A 17,422-nucleotide genomic window follows, 5' to 3' on the forward strand; every position below is an offset into this window, starting at 1 on the left:
TGAACGCCTGTTGTTGAGAAAACAAGACAACAGAGAGAAGAGGAAAGAAGAAACCCAAGCAATGGCTACCGACAGGCCCAGGGGTGTTATATACAGCAGTACCAGGGCCGCCACGATTCACGTCTGCTCTCAAGGAGGGTTAATTTTAATCTTCTTCAGGCAAACTTGGCCCATCATGGACCGAGTCCTCGGAGCCTTTTCCCAGCCCAGACGACCGAAGGGGTCAGTATAGCACCATTTGTCGCACATTAGTGGCTTGCAGACTTGCCTCTGCGAGCGGGCCAAACCGATAATCGCAGACGCGAGTGCAGCCTCAAACGGAGATGCAGGGACAGGGCAGAACAGAGGATCAGGCACCCTGACGCTATCTGGGACTGGCCATTGGCTGCAGATGCTTGTCGGGCTGATGATGAAGAGAAGCCCCAGAGCATGGGCGATATCGTGTGGTGGTGGTTGTGGTTGTGGAGGATCGACCAATGGCGAGCGGCAGGCCCAGCACGTTGCCTCGATCAAGCCGTCTGATACGGGGCCTGCATCGCTCCACCCTGGCATCTGCATACACTCAAAGTATCAAATGGTATCCTCCAGCTGGGAATCTCCTCCGGCCGCCTGTCGACGCAGCCATCAATGTTTTCAGCGGGCTTCTGGAGAACCGTCCAACGCCATCATGGGTCCTGGCTATCGCGGCACGTTCTGCAGCAGAGCCATTGACTCCGGCCTGCCCTGAACGACGTGCAGCTGAGGATCGTGAAGCCCTGTGCCTCGGCCACCCGCGCCGTCGTCCTTAGTCTGGAGACCGAACCTGTCCCTGAGGCGGGCGGCCCCGGTTCGGTTGCCCGTTTGGGACACCGATGAGGCCCCCGGATCCGATCCGTCCTGAAGCCCTATTCGCCTGCTCGGCCCTCTGTCCACTTCCATCTCCAGCCTCACTTGAAGCCTCTCCGCGCACGATGCCTGCATCCTCCCACGTGCTCGCATCGAGCCTCTGCGGGTTTCTGCCTGCGATTCAGCTGCAAGACGGCGTGATCATCCAATGCTGTGAAGGCATTTCATCGTGCATGCTGCTGATCAGTTCCAAATTCACGCAGAGCCATAGGGGACCGCCACCCTTGCGTCTTGTCAGCCCATGGCTTGCCCCCGGCTGCAGTGAGTAGCTTTATTTTCAAGGTTGATTTTTACCTTGACTCTGAGTCTGAGTTTTTTCTTTGTAATACTCCGTTTGCCCATTCTTCAACCGTGAGAAGGGGGGAAAGAGAAAATACATCAGTTCGAATTAGTTCAGCTTGTTCCCGTACTCGAATCATCCCTTCATTCTCAGCACTAGCAGCACAACCGAGGGGCGCATCTGTTTTTTTTCTTCAGTCAGCTTCTCGCAACTGAGCCTCACATTCAATGTCACTCACCACGCACACGCAAACCCAAACCATGGCAGACAAGCCAAACAACGGCCCCGACGCCGCCAGCGATGCGCCAGACGGCGTCCTGCCGCTCTCGTACAGAGTCGTCACGCACGACAGCGAGAAGCAGGAGGCGCTGCGCCTCGTCGCCGACAGCATCGCTCAGCAGCGCCAAACCGCCTCGGCCGCCATCATCTTCCACCCGCTGTGCCTCGCAGGCCTGCTCGCCATGTGCGCCGGGACCTATCACCAGTACCAGCACGCCGGATACGGAACCGTCATGACGATGCTCTCCGGCGTCGTCATCGTCTATCTGTCGTTTGTTCGGTTCTACACCTCGGGATACATTCAGCGCGCGGAGTCGTTTCGGTGGAGGGATTTCATCACCGGGCCCGACGGCAGGGAAGACACTGTCATTGCCGCAGTCTATGGCAAAGATGTCATCGGGGTCCTGGTGTTGAGGTTGGAGGGAGATGAGAAGGATTTAAAGAAGAAGAAGAAGGGCGGCGGCGCTCAGGCCGGCAAAGAGGGTCGAGGCATCATCCGCGCCTGGACCACCAAGCTGCGATACCGAGGCATTGGCGTTGGCTCTGATCTCCTTCATTTCGCCGTTCAGACGACATACCGTGCGCTCGGCCCGGACGCCAGCGTCGAGTTTGACCCGAACCACCCAAACAGCACACATCCGCTCCCCGGCATGTTTCTTCGACCCTTCAAGAGGCGCCAGCAAAAGGCCGCCAATGCGTTGAGGCAAGCATTGAACCACCATGGAAACCCGGAATAGAGCGCATTTGCCCAGGCATCTTGTAATATAGTAATATTAGTATAGAAATAATAGTAATGACCTTTGCGCTTTCAACTCCTCAAAGTACCGGGAAAGGCAACCTTTCAGCAGAGTGACTCCCTAAATTTACATACTACATGTAGGTAGGCAGTGATGCTCGACTACTCGTATATTGCCATCATGCTTCTTTGCACAGTCTCTCTCTCATTCCTTACAGCGCGAACATCACCGGCACTAACAAGGCGTCAATCAAACCCGTATAGCACGTTGCACGGCTCATTAATCTAGCAATTAGCAACTAGGCATGCGACACAGCGGCTAGATAGTTGCGCTATGGCGGCCAAGACACTTGGCGATGGGAGTACTAGCATGCCGATATCTTCTCTCAGACAAAGACGACATATCCGGCGCATTCCCGGCTTTATTCTTTTCTTTTTCTTCTTTTTCCTCTCCATCGTTCGAGTTCTAGACAAATTCCGCGTTCGTTAGAGCATCAAAAGGCCTCTCTTCTTGGAAAAGGATGAAAACCAAAGGCTAGATGGTGGTGGCGAGGATCAGTCGACACAGCCAAGCAAACCCAGAGCTGCAGCACGTGGGAGAACGACGGCAGCCACAATATCGAATCGCCGGATCAGACTTCCGGCCAAGGCTGCGGGCGTCGACGGGGTCTTTTGGTCAGTCTCCATCTTGGGGTCTGGTAGCTCACCCACGTGTCTTGCTTGAGAGCTGGTTTGGCGGTACCCACACCATCTCTTACTCAAGACGCGACACTATCGACGGTAACTATCAAGTGCAAAAGCTGATTATTTCCTCGTGGCCTCTTTTTCCACGTCGTATCAAGGTTGTTATCATGTCAGGCAAGCTTTGGACATTGTGAAGGGATTGGTCTTGACGTCTCGGACATTGGAACAGACGTTCAGCTCATGCGTCTCTCGACCGTTGCAGCCAGTTGCGGCGCAATAGGCCGAAGAATCAATCGTCTGACATGATGAGTATCCGGTTTCATCAGTATATTCGACAAGACTGCAACAATAGACAAAGAATGAAACGCGGAGTCCGATAGAAGGAGGAAGGTCTGTGGAGGGGTCTTCACCTCCTTCGACCGAGCACCAATAACCACGTAGTACTCAGTAAATTACGTGCAGAAGAGCTCGAGTTCTACTAGAGACACCTTAGTAAAAGATCCGAAGCGGGTTCCCAGAGCCATGTTAAGCGAAACAGTTCCCCGTACATAAAGGAAATCGTTACCCAATTGTTTCCACGATGGTTGTCGGAGCGGCTGCCGAATGGATACGACGAAATATCCCTCGCGTGCCCCATCCCACCTACCTAAACCTTGAAACTTGTTTGATGCCTCGGGTTTGGCATCTAAGCGTGATAGGATCAATACATGTCCCAAGTCTCGTAAAGCCGCCGCCTGCCGTGGTCCATTTGGTGGATGCCGTCTTAGCATGGTCTGGCTAAGGTATGCATCAAGACAACTTTCTCTCGTAACGGATAGAGCAGCCAAAGAAAACTTTGACAAGTGGCGCAATATCGAACGGGCTGTTTTAGCGCTAGAACATTGGCGTCCGTGGTTGACACAATATGCCCTGGAATTATCCCGCAGGCTGACGTTTTGGTTCCGCTGGCAGAGGACGTACTCGCATGGCTGTCGGCGCAACTGGCACAGCCGCGTGGCTGCTGAGTTTGCAGTGAGTGATGGTATGGAGAGCTGAGGCCATTCTTGTATTGGCCTGTCGGTTTTGAGAAGAGAAGGCAAGAGTCTCAGCTGTTGTCAGTAGAGTGCCAAGGTCACGTCCCAGGTGGCAATTCGGCAACAGCGTGGGCAGAGAGAATGCCAAGAAGAGTTTGAAAGCAGAGAATAGAGGCACTCCAAGCCGTACCTAGGTAGTTCATATAGGACTCATGAATCTTCTGGCTTCAGCATGCACGCAATCAGCCACCATGCCAAGCATTGCGCTCGGGACCCTCCGTCTTCTCCTGTTGCTGCATTCGTCGCCCTTGCTGGTCAACGATGCCTGTGATAGGCCGAGCAGGCAGCACTACCCAAGTCGAAGGACGCAGTTAGCGGCCACTAGATGGCTTCGCTGCCGAGCCCGCTTTTGGGGGTTTAGGGCTGGAGGTTGTGCCCTGAGACCAAATGCCATGTGGAGTGTGGGAGCTGCTTTTCTCTCCATGTCTGCGGTAGTAACCCTATGCGTGATTGACGTGTCTGAGCTGCAAATCCCTCGTAATCTCTCGTGTTGATGTAGACCGAGACGAGTTCAGAGTGCCACTCGTACTCGGACGTGTTCCTCCAAGGAGCATGAAGGCAGACGTCAGACCAGAGGAGGAGGCCAAAGGCAGCTCGTCGAGTCCCTCTGCAACTCGCTTCAGGGGGGGCATGGGCGTGTTCCTACACCAGATGCCAAGGCCTCGCTTTGTGATAAGCTCATGGCAAAGTATGGGGAGGCAATTTACTGCCATGCCAGATTGAGGCGAGGCGTGGCCGCGATCCGGTTCGACAGGGGACGAGGACTTACAAGGTTCTGCTGCAGGCATATGCAACGAGACGCAGGGATATGCGCTAATGGGGGCAAATATGCAGCTACACGCTACAGTGCTCCAGCCTCGTGCGTAATGGTCCAGCCAGTGCGGACTCCCGCCAGTCGGCACTGGGCTTCCACCTCGCCAAAGTCGCGGGTACGAGCTGGGGGTCGCTGACGGGCATGGCGTAAGGGCTGCAGAGAGCGGGCAAGCTTCCACCGGCTGGTCCCCAGAGCGAAGTGTTCTCTTGTTCTACCACTTTTACGGCCGTTTGTATGTAGTATTTCGTATGCTGTTCTATACCAAGATACATTATGCTGCTTCACATAAACATTGAGCGGTCAGCATGCAGGACAGCGACGTGTATAAGCCGTACAATTGCATGTATTTGCAGGCTTTTCTATACATCTCATACAATACATGTATCCCGTGGCATCATGTAGAAGCAAGACCGCAGGCAAACGAGCAGCTCTACAACTACCGCGTATACTCAATGGCGTATATCAATTACACGTATAGACTGCCCTATAGATAAAATACATGTATCGAAAGCCGCCAAACTACAGACATGGAGTAACAATGTTCACCAATACAAGTCCACCAGTCCACCACTTTGCCCGACTTACACGAGCACCAGCTCCTCATTCCAGTCAACGGCACATCGACCGGTCCAGACACGGTTAAACCAAAAGAGCGAAGCCCTTCACCGCAACAAACCAGACAGGAAACCGGCCAGCACAGCCCTTGCCCGGCCTCAAATCCAAATGCCTCATACTATATCACAGCTCTGCTCACAAGATAGCAGGACGGAGGGAGGCCTCCTCAGCCAAACCAAACCGAGCACCCTGTGACGTAGGATGACCAGCTGCACGCCCAGTAACTCGCATCCAGCCCGGTCTCCTCTTCCCCCTCTTTCAATAATCCGAGAGCCTCAAACCAGCCCATTATCCAACGTCTTCTCTGCTTTGTCCCAACTTACTGCATGTGGAACTAATGCAAAAAGACCCTGACCAACTGCTGGCATCCTCTCGCCCAATCACAGACTCCGTATTTATGCATCTAGCAACTTGTTCACTCCCTCTGCCGATCCCCATACTTCCCGGCTCCTTGTTCCGCGTTTAGTGCCGTGCCTAAAAAAGCCGAATAAACAAGAAGTATGTAAATAATGGATAATGGGAATTGGGGAATTCCCAGCTCAGCAAGCCACAAGTGCCCTGAACGTATATCGCTCATACACACTGTGAGCAGAGGGTTCGTCAGCGATACTTGGTCTCTGTTATGACAAGACAAACACCAGGGCTAACCATCGCGCCCACCCAGGGTTGCCCCTACACGTCGACGCAGCTTCGACCGAAAGAAGGGGAGAACGGGGGAAAAAAAACTCAAAATTTCACGCCTCTCTCTCTCGTTTGGCGTGTTATGAATCAATCCGTTTCTCTCACTCCCTCGCCATGTCTAGGCCTCGGATGGATTCATCGCCGTGGCATGGCGCGGCTCTTAGAATCAATACCATAAATTCCAGACTTGGAATAATCACCGCTCCGCATGTTGTGATGTTTTACTTCCTGAAAGGGCAGTTCCTTGAATATCCGCTGCTCGATCAGAGAGGATAGAGGCGAAATCAAGTGCTGCTCCATCCTGAGGGAGCTGTGTAGTTGCTACCTCGCGTCCCCCCCCCCCCCCCTATTGCAAATTACGGCGGTAATAGATAGAGCCTTTTCTCTGTATCCCATTGTGTGCCCTACTTGGACACAAATTTCCCTCCCAAGCGCGTTATCCGTTTGGCCTTGTCCCTCCCTCCAATATCAGTCCCTCTCAAGACATGCCCTTCCGTCTCAGGGGGGGCAGAGGGCTCTTGGTTCTTCTTTCACCGCATCTCCGTCCAACTCATTTGCACACTATCTCTTCAGAAGCCCTTTGCTCCGGAAGGTGTAGAAAGGCAGATACCAGACTCTTACAACGGACTCTGAGCCATTGTGCCTTGTCGGTCTCTTGTTCTTCTCCTCTATTTCACTTTAGCAAAGCTACCTATTCGACGCTCGCTTGCTGGCTGTCCCTTAGACCAGAGAAGGCCGACTCTTGAAATGGCCGATCCAATCCAGAGCAATACACAACTCTTCTAGGAAGATGTAGGGGCTCATTCAAATGACTGAATTGCACAACTAAACTTCAAGCTACGAACGCTGTCTCTCCTGATTACCGTCCAGGAAAGTGCCTCCCTCTTGGAGTTGTAACGTCGGAGGCAGGTGTTCAACGAGCCCCTGTGCGCGTCGAATTCGCGAGACCTTCCATCATCGGCCTCCAAAGCGTCTCATGACATCCCCTAGCAACAGCCCCCTTTTAAGAGAGATGTTCTGAAGAGGGCAGACCTTAAGCGATATGTCTTCTCGGCGACGGTTCGAATAGGGGCAAGTATGCGTCACAAGCAAAAGAGGGTAAAGTCTGTGGGCGTCCAAGGCAATCCTTCTTCTTTCCCTTTGCTGACATTTCGCTAATCAGAATGGTGTCGGGAAAATAATAGATACGCGTCTGCTTGTCGGCCAGTTTCCAATGCTCGAAGCGACAACTCATGCAAGCAATCCCAAAGATCTCGAACGAACACTTATACAAACATTCCACATAATGAGACGCATTTCTCCTCAACAAATATTACATGACTTGAGTTGATGCTCCTCTGCGAGAATCTATAACAAACCAGATGTTCGAAACTTCACTCCTCGCTGATGGAAAGACCGACGTTCTTCTCTGGCCCCCCAAAGAGCCAGCGGTACACCAAGCTGTCATTACATCAAGCCGCAGGATGGCCCTAGCCAGGACGGCGTTTTCCTCAGCTTCGTCTTCATCGGGATCCAGATTCTGGCTCAACGGCTGTTTTCAAGTCCTTAGGGGTCTCTTTCTCATGCCGAACATCGAAATTCCACAACCTCAGCCGGACGGGGCTGACGGTGTTTGCGTTTGGCGGTGAAAGGCCTTTGCTTCGTGGTCTCCGTAAGTCTAGACATCATCAATCGCCGCCAGTGACTACCCAGTAGTCCTTGTTGTGTGGTTGGATATCAAGTCTCCGCCGCTTTCTTTCGTTTTCTATTCATTTTATAGTTTCCTAGAGCCAGGTTCATAGGTTTGAGTTCTTCTCCGTAAACAGACATACAATCCATAATCATATATCGTCTCTCAAGACAATTGCAAACTCTTCAGAATCGATCCTTCCATTGCGCAGCTCAGTCCTAACCTACCTGTACCCGCGTGACATGCTTTTTTCAAATGTGGCAAGTCAAATAACGCGCAATTTTCTAGCTGAGGTAAAGAATCCAGTCGCTACTTTACGAAGCAAAAGATAGATGTGGACACCCACCCCTAACTCATCACTTTACAGTGTTGCTATCATCTATACACTATAGCCACAGTACATATTACTCACACAAAGTGGCCAATATAAGTACGAACATAACATGATAGTAGCCAATCGTCAAATCGTAGAGGTATAAATGTCAGGTCACCAGCCCATATATGCAGATTATCCAGACAATTACATACATATACTCCAAAAATTACATAACAGGTCATCATATCCATCATGAAGAAGCAGCGTTCAACTTGGCCTGCACAACCAGCAGATCCGTCGTCACGCCGCTGGCAACAAAGTGAGCAGCAAGTGTACCCAAACAGCTCTGGACATCCTCCCTTGGCCTATTCGCCAGCTTGCCCTCGTCCAACTTGATGCTTCCGCCGCGGCTCAAGACAACCAAGGTCGGGTTTGCAATGTCTGATTCGTTGGCGCTGGGAGCGGCGTTGGCAAGGTTGAGCAGCTCCTCCACAGTAGGAGCGACGGAAAGCTTCTCCACCTTGATACGAGAAGATGTGCTCCTGGGAAGCTTGGCCATGACTGCATCAAAAATGTTGTCGCCCGCTGACGTGGACTTCTCGCTAAGCTCGGAAACGTTGATAATTGTTGCAGTCACACGCTCGCGCTCGAGAAGCTGCAGAACCAGACGAAGAGCAAAATTGTCGTCGCGGCCTCCGAAATAGACAAAGAAGATGTTGTGAGCCTGCGGCACCAGAGGGGCGGTTGGGAATTCGCGTCGAGAAACATCATACGAATATTGCCGGCGAAGCCTGGCTTGCTCCTGGCCCTCCTTCTTGCCTGTCTTGACATCGTCTCGGCTCCGTGTGAAGAAGATGCCGACGTTGTGGTCGATGGAGCGAAGAACCGACTTGACAAACGACAGATAGTTGGACGCAAGCCTGTCTTCAACATCCGCGGAAGATATAATCTGCGCATCTCCCATGCTGCCGGTCTCGGTCCAGGGCATCAGGAGTAGGTCCGCTCCCATGTTGGAAGATCGCGAAACGAGGGCATCAGCGAAGCGGTCCTCTGGCATAATAGCGACCTCGCCAGATGCTGAGATGTTGTGGAGCTGGCCGACGCTGCGGAATATGTTGACGACGGGGTCGTGCCTGGTGTACTCGTCGACCTGGGCGACCGTCATGACGGACGAATCACGATCCGTCAATTCGAGGAGCCGAAGGCCGTGAGCTCGGACCGGCCCTTTGAATACGTCTTCATGACTCCTCTTGGAGCCTTCCTCCGACGTTCCGCTTGGGGTTTCTGCGGCATGAGAGCTTCCGAACAACGAGAGGAGGTTAAGCAGCGCAGGCATGTTGTCCAGTCTAAGGTAAACGAGCAGCCGCCTGACTCTATGGGTGGACGTGTCTGTTCCAGGAGTGACGCTGATTTGCGTAATTGGAGCACCAGTGTCCCAGTCAATCTCACCGCGCTTCCAAGCGGCAATCTTCTTCTGGTACCAAGGGGGGTAGAGGAAAGAGACGACTGGGGTGGTGAAGAAGGTGGTGAGAAGAGCCATGACGACGAAGATGGTAAACGTCCTGACGCTCAGAATCTGTGCCTGCAGACCAATATTCTGGCAGGAGAATAGATGTCAGTACAGCTGTCGTTGTCAAAGTCTTGTTCTATATCAACTTACCAACACGATAAGCTCCACAAGACCCTTGCAACTCATCAAGACACCAATAGAAAAGGACTCCCTCCAGACGAGGCCATTGAGTCGAGCCGCTAGAGACGCACCAATGATCTTGGTGATGAGGGCGACAAAGGTAGTAGCAAACACATAGCCCCAGGCCGTTCCAGTGTTGAGAAGACCCAGGTTGGTGCTGAGACCAGAGAGGGTAAAGTAAAGCGGCAGGAAGATGGAACCGACGAGATCCTCCAGCTTCTCAATGACGCGAATGTTGAAGCCATGCTCACGCGGGATGACCAGACCGACAACGAAACCGCCAAAGATGGGATGGATGCCGATGATTCCTGTAAAGAAGGCGGAGGTGAGGGCGATGAGGAGAATAAGCGCGATGGTGCTCTGAGAAGGACCATTCTCGATATTATTGGTCTTCCGCAGACCAAATCGCAAGGCAGGCTTGACGACCAGGACAAGGAAGATGACGTAGCCAATGGCCACCAGCAGAATGTAAAGCGCAGTGATGCCCTGTCCGGCGTTGACCAGAGCAACGCAAAGAGCCAGCAGAATCCATCCTACAAGGGTTGTCAATAGCCGTTTAACAACAGTAAGAGAACAAGCCGATGCTCACCAACAACGTCGTTGGCAACGCCCGCTGACAGAGTGATGACACCGACTGGGGTATCGAGCAGCTTCAGTTCGGTCAGAATACGGCAGAGCACCGGGAAAGCCTAGAAATGTCAGAGGTTAGATTCACGAGATGGACAGCGGGCGAAGTGGACAAGCAGGAACAAGACATACGGTAATGGCGACCGCGATGCCGACGAACAGCATGTAGGTGCTAAAATCAATGGGCTTGATGCCGGGATCCTCGCGGAAGGCATTGTATATGCCCCAAGCGAGACCGCAGCCAACGCCAAATGGCAGGGCCAGACCAGCGAAAGCGACCGAGGTTGCGACGCGCCAATTGCTGAGGAGAAATCGAACGTCGGTCTCGAGACCAATCATAAACAAGTAGAGGACCAGACCAAGGTTGGCGACAAGAGTCAGGTTGGGAATCGAAGCAGCGGGGAAGATGGCGTCTTTGAATCCGGGGATGTGGCCCATCACCGAGGGCCCCAGAATGATTCCTCCAATGACTTCGGCAATGACTCGGGGCTGGCGGATCTTGGAAAGAGGCCAATGCAGGATGTGGCAGATGATGACGATGAGGCCGACCTGTATGCGCCTGGGTCAGTCACCACGACAACATGCCAACGCTTAACGGGGGGGTCTGGTTAACTGACCTGGATGATGAAAATGGTGAGAGGGTTCTTGGGATCGTACTCGGACGGGTTGGCCCCCTCCAAGACACCGCCTTGCGGCGCGACCCGGACGGCGGTCGAGGTGGCCGCAGCCGAAGATGTCGTTGCCGTCGCCATCGTGGGAGGATCTTCTGAATCGGGAGCTAACAAACACGCAAAGTCGACGTGAGTCGCTTAGATGAAGCTCCCACAGCAGCGCAAACGGCCTGCGGGGCGGGCAAGCAGACGACTTCAGGGATGTCGCCGCTGTAAGCTTGTCAGATGTAAAGAAGACCAAACTCAGTGACTGAAAAGGTCTTGAGCCCTCTTCAATGAGAGAAGAGAGGATGATGGAAGAAGAAGAGGAGAAAGGCGGAGAGAAGACTCGAGGCTGGCGTCGGCGACTAAATGATGACGCTCCAACGGACAGCTGAGGCGGTTCAGCAGCGCCTCGACCTCCCAATGCTGTCCACAAGGGTCCTCTCCGCTATTTCACCCACTGGACGACGCTGATCACTTGACAGGGCCCGGCACGAGCCCGAAACGAGGCAGTTTGGTGGAGGCTACGGACTGGAGTCCGAGAACGATGCTTAGCGCCACGGCAGACCTGGAGATGCTTCTGCTAATGTGCTGGTGCTGCCATGTGATGGCCAGTTGCGCACTGTGTACCTGGGAAGCAGTACTTCAGGGCGAGAGTTACGTCTGCTTTCAATTGTTGAGACATGGAGTGAGACGAGGATGAACGCAGCCTGTAATGTCTTGGTTCTGAAAAGCGCCGATCAAGCTGCTTGCGAATAACAGCTGGCTACAGGTATTGAGTTGAATGAAATTGAGATATCGCCAGTACTGTAGGCAAACCATAGTGTGAAGTCATCGTCAACAGGGACTCGTTCATTCAGGGATAATGTGACGAGAACACCTACCAACAAACAGCAAATGCACGCAGCCAACACCGGCCGGCTTGGTGTAAGCGCATGGTCGAGCCGGGGCCATGGCACCATAGCAGCTTTCCCTCTTATGACATGCCACAAGCAGCAACAGTGGTGCTAAGGGTAATGTCATTCCTGCTCGTGATACGATGGCAACCTGCAGGTCGAAGGGAGGTGGTCAGGCTTTGAAGCTTCAACCGGACGGCGAGCTGGTGGTAAGATGCGCCTCGACTGGTTCAACGTTATCTATCGGCCCCCAAAAGAGGATTCGTGCATACCGCCAGAGGCATGGGATAAGTGCAATCCTGGCACTGCGGAATACCACTTCGACAATGCAACCGTAATTGCGAACCAAGTGCTCTACGTGCAACAGCCGCGATTACCATACATGAACGATTACATCCATGCTATCGCATCATATCCTCTCTTCCTCTCTGTTCATATTCTTTTACTTTTGTCCAACAGGAGCCTTTCCTGCCTTCGCGGTGTGAGAGCTGCCCGCAAACTGCTCATACGAGGACGGTCACCCAAAAGCCAAGGGTCATGCCTGTCGTGATAAACATCCCAGGGCTGTGCTTTAAGTACACGAACTGCCTCCACACAGTATCCCGAAACCTTCCAAGAACCCCGGTTCTCTTCGTCGTCGTCACCAACTCTCTTGGCAGCACGCTACTTAACTTGTAGTCAAGCAAGCTCCAGGCCAGCATCAACAGGCGTGGAACCGAATGACATTCGTTCGTTGTCTGAATTGAGACACACGGCGGCCCGTTGTTTCGCAAACTTTAATTGTTGGAGAGTGGCAAATGTAACGCTATTCAGGCACATGCGAGACATGCAGCTACTCAGGACTCGATGCTATCTACAACACAGCTTGAGGCGTGATAGTCAAGTTGTCCAGCCTACGAGTTGAGATTGGTTTAAAGAAACAACTCTTGCCAAGCGCCAAGTCCCCTAAGGATAAACGAAAAGCTTCTTACAGTGTCGTTTCCTTGAGAAGTCTTTTCAGTCAAAATCCCGCGCTATTGTACTTGAAAGCTCATTATCGTGTTCATCCATTTCCCACCGCTATTTCTTCTCATAACCACACCGCAAACTCGTCCGATGCGACAACTTCACATAAACGAACTTACTACTCTCTGAAAAGCAAAGAATAAACACCAAAAAACGGCTTATGAGAGAGCCAGAGCCACGCATATCAGATCCATCTATGCACTGTGAATACTTCGACAAGCTGCACCCACAAAACTCCATCCTCCCCAGCCGCAGCTGAATGGCGCCCGTTTCATCCTCATAGTTACGCAACAGCCGCCCCTCATACTTCATCGTCCCCAAAAGCAAGATGGCACCTCAACTCGTTCTCCAATCTATTCGTCCCTCTACCCCAAAAGCTTGTTACCCCACACGCATCCCATCTCGCCTGACCCATCCACTTACACGCTAACCCATCAACCAAACCTCCGCATTGTACATTCACTTGGGACATCCAAGTCAAATCCCGCTATCAGGTGCTCCATCTCAAATGCCTCCAACATTTACGATCTGTGTGCGCCGGCCTCTCTCCAAGTGCCCAAGCAACCAAAACAACCAAACAACAGCCATCACCACTCCCCTGCCGCCATCTCAGCAACCAGCCGAGCAGCCAGCTTCCGGCCCCCATATTCCTCGCCCTTGCGCGCAAGAGCCTTGGCATTCTCCCGCATGGTCACGCTCCTGTTGCCCCTCAGCGTCTCCAGGAATGCCTCGGCCAGGCCCGCTGCCTCCCAGTCCGGCGCCAACGTCTGGTTGGGCCAGATGCCAACGCCCAGATACTCGGCCGTCTGTGCGTAGTTGTAATGGTCTGCCCAGAGCGGGAGAACGACGCTCGGGACGCCGGCGCTGTTTGGTTTGAAGCCATGTTAGCAGAGTCCATTATCGGACAAGCTGATGGTGAGGGAATAGGGGAATTTGGGGAGAAAGAGGATAGTGCAAACAAGAAAGACAAGAATGCCAACTCACAGGACGGCCTCGTAGAAGCAGTTGGCACCTCCATGATGCACTGACACCGCAATATCCCCCGTTTTATACAGAGACATCGGATCGACCTCGAGCCACTTCTCCAGCCGTAGCCTCCCAGCTTCGACATACTTCCTCACCGGCCCCATAAAGTCGTCCCCATACTCATCCGTCTTGCGCATCTTCCACAGTATCTGGGCGTCAGAAGCATTCAAGACAGCAGCAATCGCCTCCGCCATGATCACAGCCCTCGACTCGTCGTACTTGAAGGCACTCCCCAAATTGACGAGAATTGTAGGCGCCTTCTTGACCCAGGCAGCCAATTCGGCGCTCTGCGTCTCGGCCGGAGCAACGTCCAACACCAGAGGACCAGCGATGCGAAAGTTTTCAGGGATGACCTCGATCGGAAAGCCTGCCTCGGGATAGCTCATGGCGATCCACGGCACGTCTTTCCGGTACATCTCGAAGAGATTCACGGCGTTCGAGATTCCATGCTGCTCGAGCCAGGAGCGCTTGTTCTTGATGGCCGGCGCCGTCAAGAACTTGATGATGAAATACACCTGCTGGTATATGTTGTTCGGGATGTCTTTCCAGGGGACTGGGAAAGGCAGTCCCGAAGCGATTCTTGGTGTCCCAGCACGGTCAGCATCTCTTCATACAATCTACTAGGTCTCTGGGTTGGACCACAACAACTCACCCTGGATACTTCCAGAAGAGCTCTCCCTTGGGCTGCAGAGGAGCCAAAAGGTCCGTCAACGCATTGGGCGTGATATAAGCACGCGTCCGGTTCAGATTCGCCGCAGCATCCAAGGCCGGCCGGAACAGCGAATCCAGCACCACAACCGCCGGATCAACCTCCCGAATCAAGTCCGCCGTCTGCTGGTACAGGCTCAGGTGAGCCTCGTTCGACCACGCCGTCATGACGAAAAACACCATGTCCACAAACGGCTTGAGCCCGGCCAGCCCCGGCGGAGTCACAATCCCTTGCACCCCGCCCACGAGGCTGATCTCGTCCACAAGGCTCGGCCCATCGAACTGGTGCCAGTGGATCTTGGCTCTCGGGTTCGCCGCCGCCTGAGCAATCCCCGTGATGCGCTCAATGTCCGGTGCTATGCCGGAGAAGGAGGCGTAGTGCACCTCGAGGGACGGGTGGTTCTCTATCAGGGCCGAAACCGTGGCGAGATGCGCGTTGCAGAGCCCATGATGGCTGTCGGTGATGAAGAGGACCGTGTTATTGCGGCCGCTGATGAGAACTTGTTCCTCTTGGGTCGGCTGTCTGGCTAGAAAGACCGCAACGAGTGCGCCGAGGATGGCGAGAACAAGCAATGCTCGCCGAAACATTTCCAACAACGGGCGGCTACGGAGTATCACAGTCGCTAGCAGTTGTACGTCGACACCCGCGCTCGCGGAGGTTTGGCGGTCGACATAAGCAATAAGTAGCGACAGCCACGCTCTCTATTAATATCATTGACGCCCGAGATACCTGTACCAGCTGAAAAGACGGCATGTCTTATCCTTGCATCTCCTGTTCCACAGCTCAATGGCGCCCTGAAGGATCGCAGCGGGGTCGAATTGAAAACTTCGATTGTATCCAGTCTTAATATAGACTATCTCGCATCTACCTGTATCTTGGAATGCTGCCTAATGTACGAATTAGCATTCATCTGGCTAGTAACGTAAGAGAGTGATAACGCGAGTAAGTTGCAACTTGGCGATCAAACCCCACAACTCCTCAGGTCTCAGCTCACATCTTCGGTAAACAGAATTTAGGCCCGCAGTTCATCTCACCAACGGATGCGAAAAGCACCAGAAACATAGATAGAATCCCCTCTTGTCCAGTCGGGTTCTCGACGTCAGAAACTAGCTCGTCGTCCAACGCCTCCAGCACGCGTTTCTCGTGTCAGCAATCCCGCGTAGTTCGGCATCGTGGTGACTGTACGATTGTATGATGGGTGACATTCCCCATAAGACCATCGATAGCTGCTGTCAGCGCAACGGGCCCTACTAAAGCGGTCGTTGCTATTTGCAAGAGCTACGCGTCGGTAGCTGATTTGTTGAAGATTGGAGAGCGTGCCTTGTTGACCTAGTATTCGGCTGTCGGCAGGGCTGCCATGGATCTTGCTCATGACCCCGCGACGAAAATAGATGTCAAATGGATGATGGCTCAAACACGGATTGAGCCCGGTTCTGGTGATGAGGTAGCTTCAGCTTGGCTTTCCAGTCTCGTATGATTGTATTTTCAATTTTTAGTTCTACTATCTGATACTAGTGCTATATCATTCTAGTCTTCTTGTATTCTTCTGTTTCTCGTAGAATGAGCATATATTCACTCCCTTTTTCACTTGATATGCCAACTCAGTTATAGGGTAGCTTGAAGCGCTGCATGAACCACCACCCATCGATAGTAATCAACGAGAATCAACACTCGAGTGAAGGACATTTTGGTCAACAAGCATTGAACAACAAAAAGCCCGAGCTGATTTTATATTGTCGGGTTGTCTTACCACTTGCGTTGGTTCCTCAGCCTTGAACAGGAGCTGGATTTCCTTCTGCCTGATTAAAGCGACAAGGGCTTATGGTTCGAATTCAACACAGCAATCACATCCGGGACCGTGTACATGTAGAAAAGCGTTGGCTATTAACACATAACCAAGTCATAAGCCGGGACAAGACGACTTACAATACCCCACTACCCAATACCCAAACAGCCAATTCAGACTTATACAAAGCACACACATATAAATTCTTCAAAACACCAACATCCAAAACACCCATATCCCCTTTAAATACTCACCCTAAACATCCTCAGCAGCACCAACTAAATAATACAAGAACTCCAGCAAAGAACCTCCCAATTAAGCATCAAAACCAAATCTAAGATCCCACCCCCAGCGCCGGCCTCTCGCCTATGCCTTTTCCCGTTTTCCCGCACCTTTTTCCCATAAAGAGAACATGTATGTACGCTTTCCGCGCGTTCCGTTCCGCAGCTCAAGGTACCACGTAACTTGAGGTTGTCACACACAGCGCACACACGCACGCACGCCGTGCCATCCTACATCCATGTCATAATACTCCGTACCACAAACGCGATATCGTATGCAAGATAGGCCAAATTCCCTCCCGGCGGTTTGACCGCGCGGGTGCATCCCGCATTTCCCGGAATAGATAACTATATCTCAACACATTGATCCCCCTCTCCACTCTTTCTCCCGTATGTATGTCTGTAAGGTAGTCGTATTAAAGCCATGCATGTCTCACAGAATCAAATCTCACACAATTTACACCCATATCACCCAATCGCTTTCTGGCCGATTAGACAGAGGTAGACAGACATATCACAAAGGAGTCTAATCTCACAAATATTGTTCGGCCCCCAGCAAAACAGATAAAGTGGTAATAATCCTGCCTCACAAAGAGCCAGGTCCATCTATTGCCTATTCCAGGACTCAAACCTCCGTCCACCCATCATCGGCTACATTCCGTATACAACTAATAGTTCTCGTCTCTCATTCACCCAAAGCGCTGTCAATCCTCATCC

The 17,422-nt window shown here is 52.5% G+C and overlaps 4 protein-coding genes across 4 annotated transcripts; 2 read left to right on the forward strand and 2 right to left on the reverse strand.

Annotated features, from left to right (window-relative positions):
• Positions 1-1,425: 1,425 nt before the first annotated feature.
• BBK36DRAFT_1163013 (hypothetical protein) lies at positions 1,426-2,181 on the forward strand (the record flags this gene model as incomplete). Its single annotated transcript, XM_024894491.1, has 1 exon — positions 1,426-2,181. One exon carries the CDS (start codon positions 1,426-1,428, stop codon positions 2,179-2,181), a length of 756 nt encoding a protein of 251 aa, XP_024745651.1.
• Positions 2,182-4,128: 1,947 nt separating this feature from the next.
• BBK36DRAFT_1184972 (hypothetical protein) lies at positions 4,129-4,901 on the forward strand (the record flags this gene model as incomplete). Its single annotated transcript, XM_024896421.1, has 3 exons — positions 4,129-4,247; positions 4,437-4,625; positions 4,793-4,901. 3 exons carry the CDS (start codon positions 4,129-4,131, stop codon positions 4,899-4,901), a joined length of 417 nt encoding a protein of 138 aa, XP_024745652.1.
• Positions 4,902-8,282: 3,381 nt separating this feature from the next.
• Positions 8,283-11,101, reverse strand: BBK36DRAFT_148076 (hypothetical protein; the record flags this gene model as incomplete). The annotated part of the gene is made up of 5 exons (XM_024897554.1): positions 8,283-9,629; positions 9,693-10,255; positions 10,312-10,411; positions 10,482-10,898; positions 10,967-11,101. 5 exons carry the CDS (start codon positions 11,099-11,101, stop codon positions 8,283-8,285), a joined length of 2,562 nt encoding a protein of 853 aa, XP_024745653.1.
• A 2,389-nt stretch (positions 11,102-13,490) lies between these two features.
• BBK36DRAFT_1172533 (glycosyltransferase family 1 protein) lies at positions 13,491-15,225 on the reverse strand (the record flags this gene model as incomplete). Its single annotated transcript, XM_024895742.1, has 3 exons — positions 13,491-13,767; positions 13,888-14,508; positions 14,582-15,225. The coding sequence occupies 3 exons, from the start codon at positions 15,223-15,225 to the stop codon at positions 13,491-13,493; spliced, it is 1,542 nt and encodes a 513-aa protein (XP_024745654.1).
• Between the last annotated feature and the right edge of the window lie 2,197 nt (positions 15,226-17,422).

Source organism: Trichoderma citrinoviride (assembly GCF_003025115.1).
Source record: "Trichoderma citrinoviride strain TUCIM 6016 unplaced genomic scaffold BBK36scaffold_17, whole genome shotgun sequence".
In the NCBI taxonomy this organism is placed as follows: domain Eukaryota; kingdom Fungi; phylum Ascomycota; class Sordariomycetes; order Hypocreales; family Hypocreaceae; genus Trichoderma; species Trichoderma citrinoviride.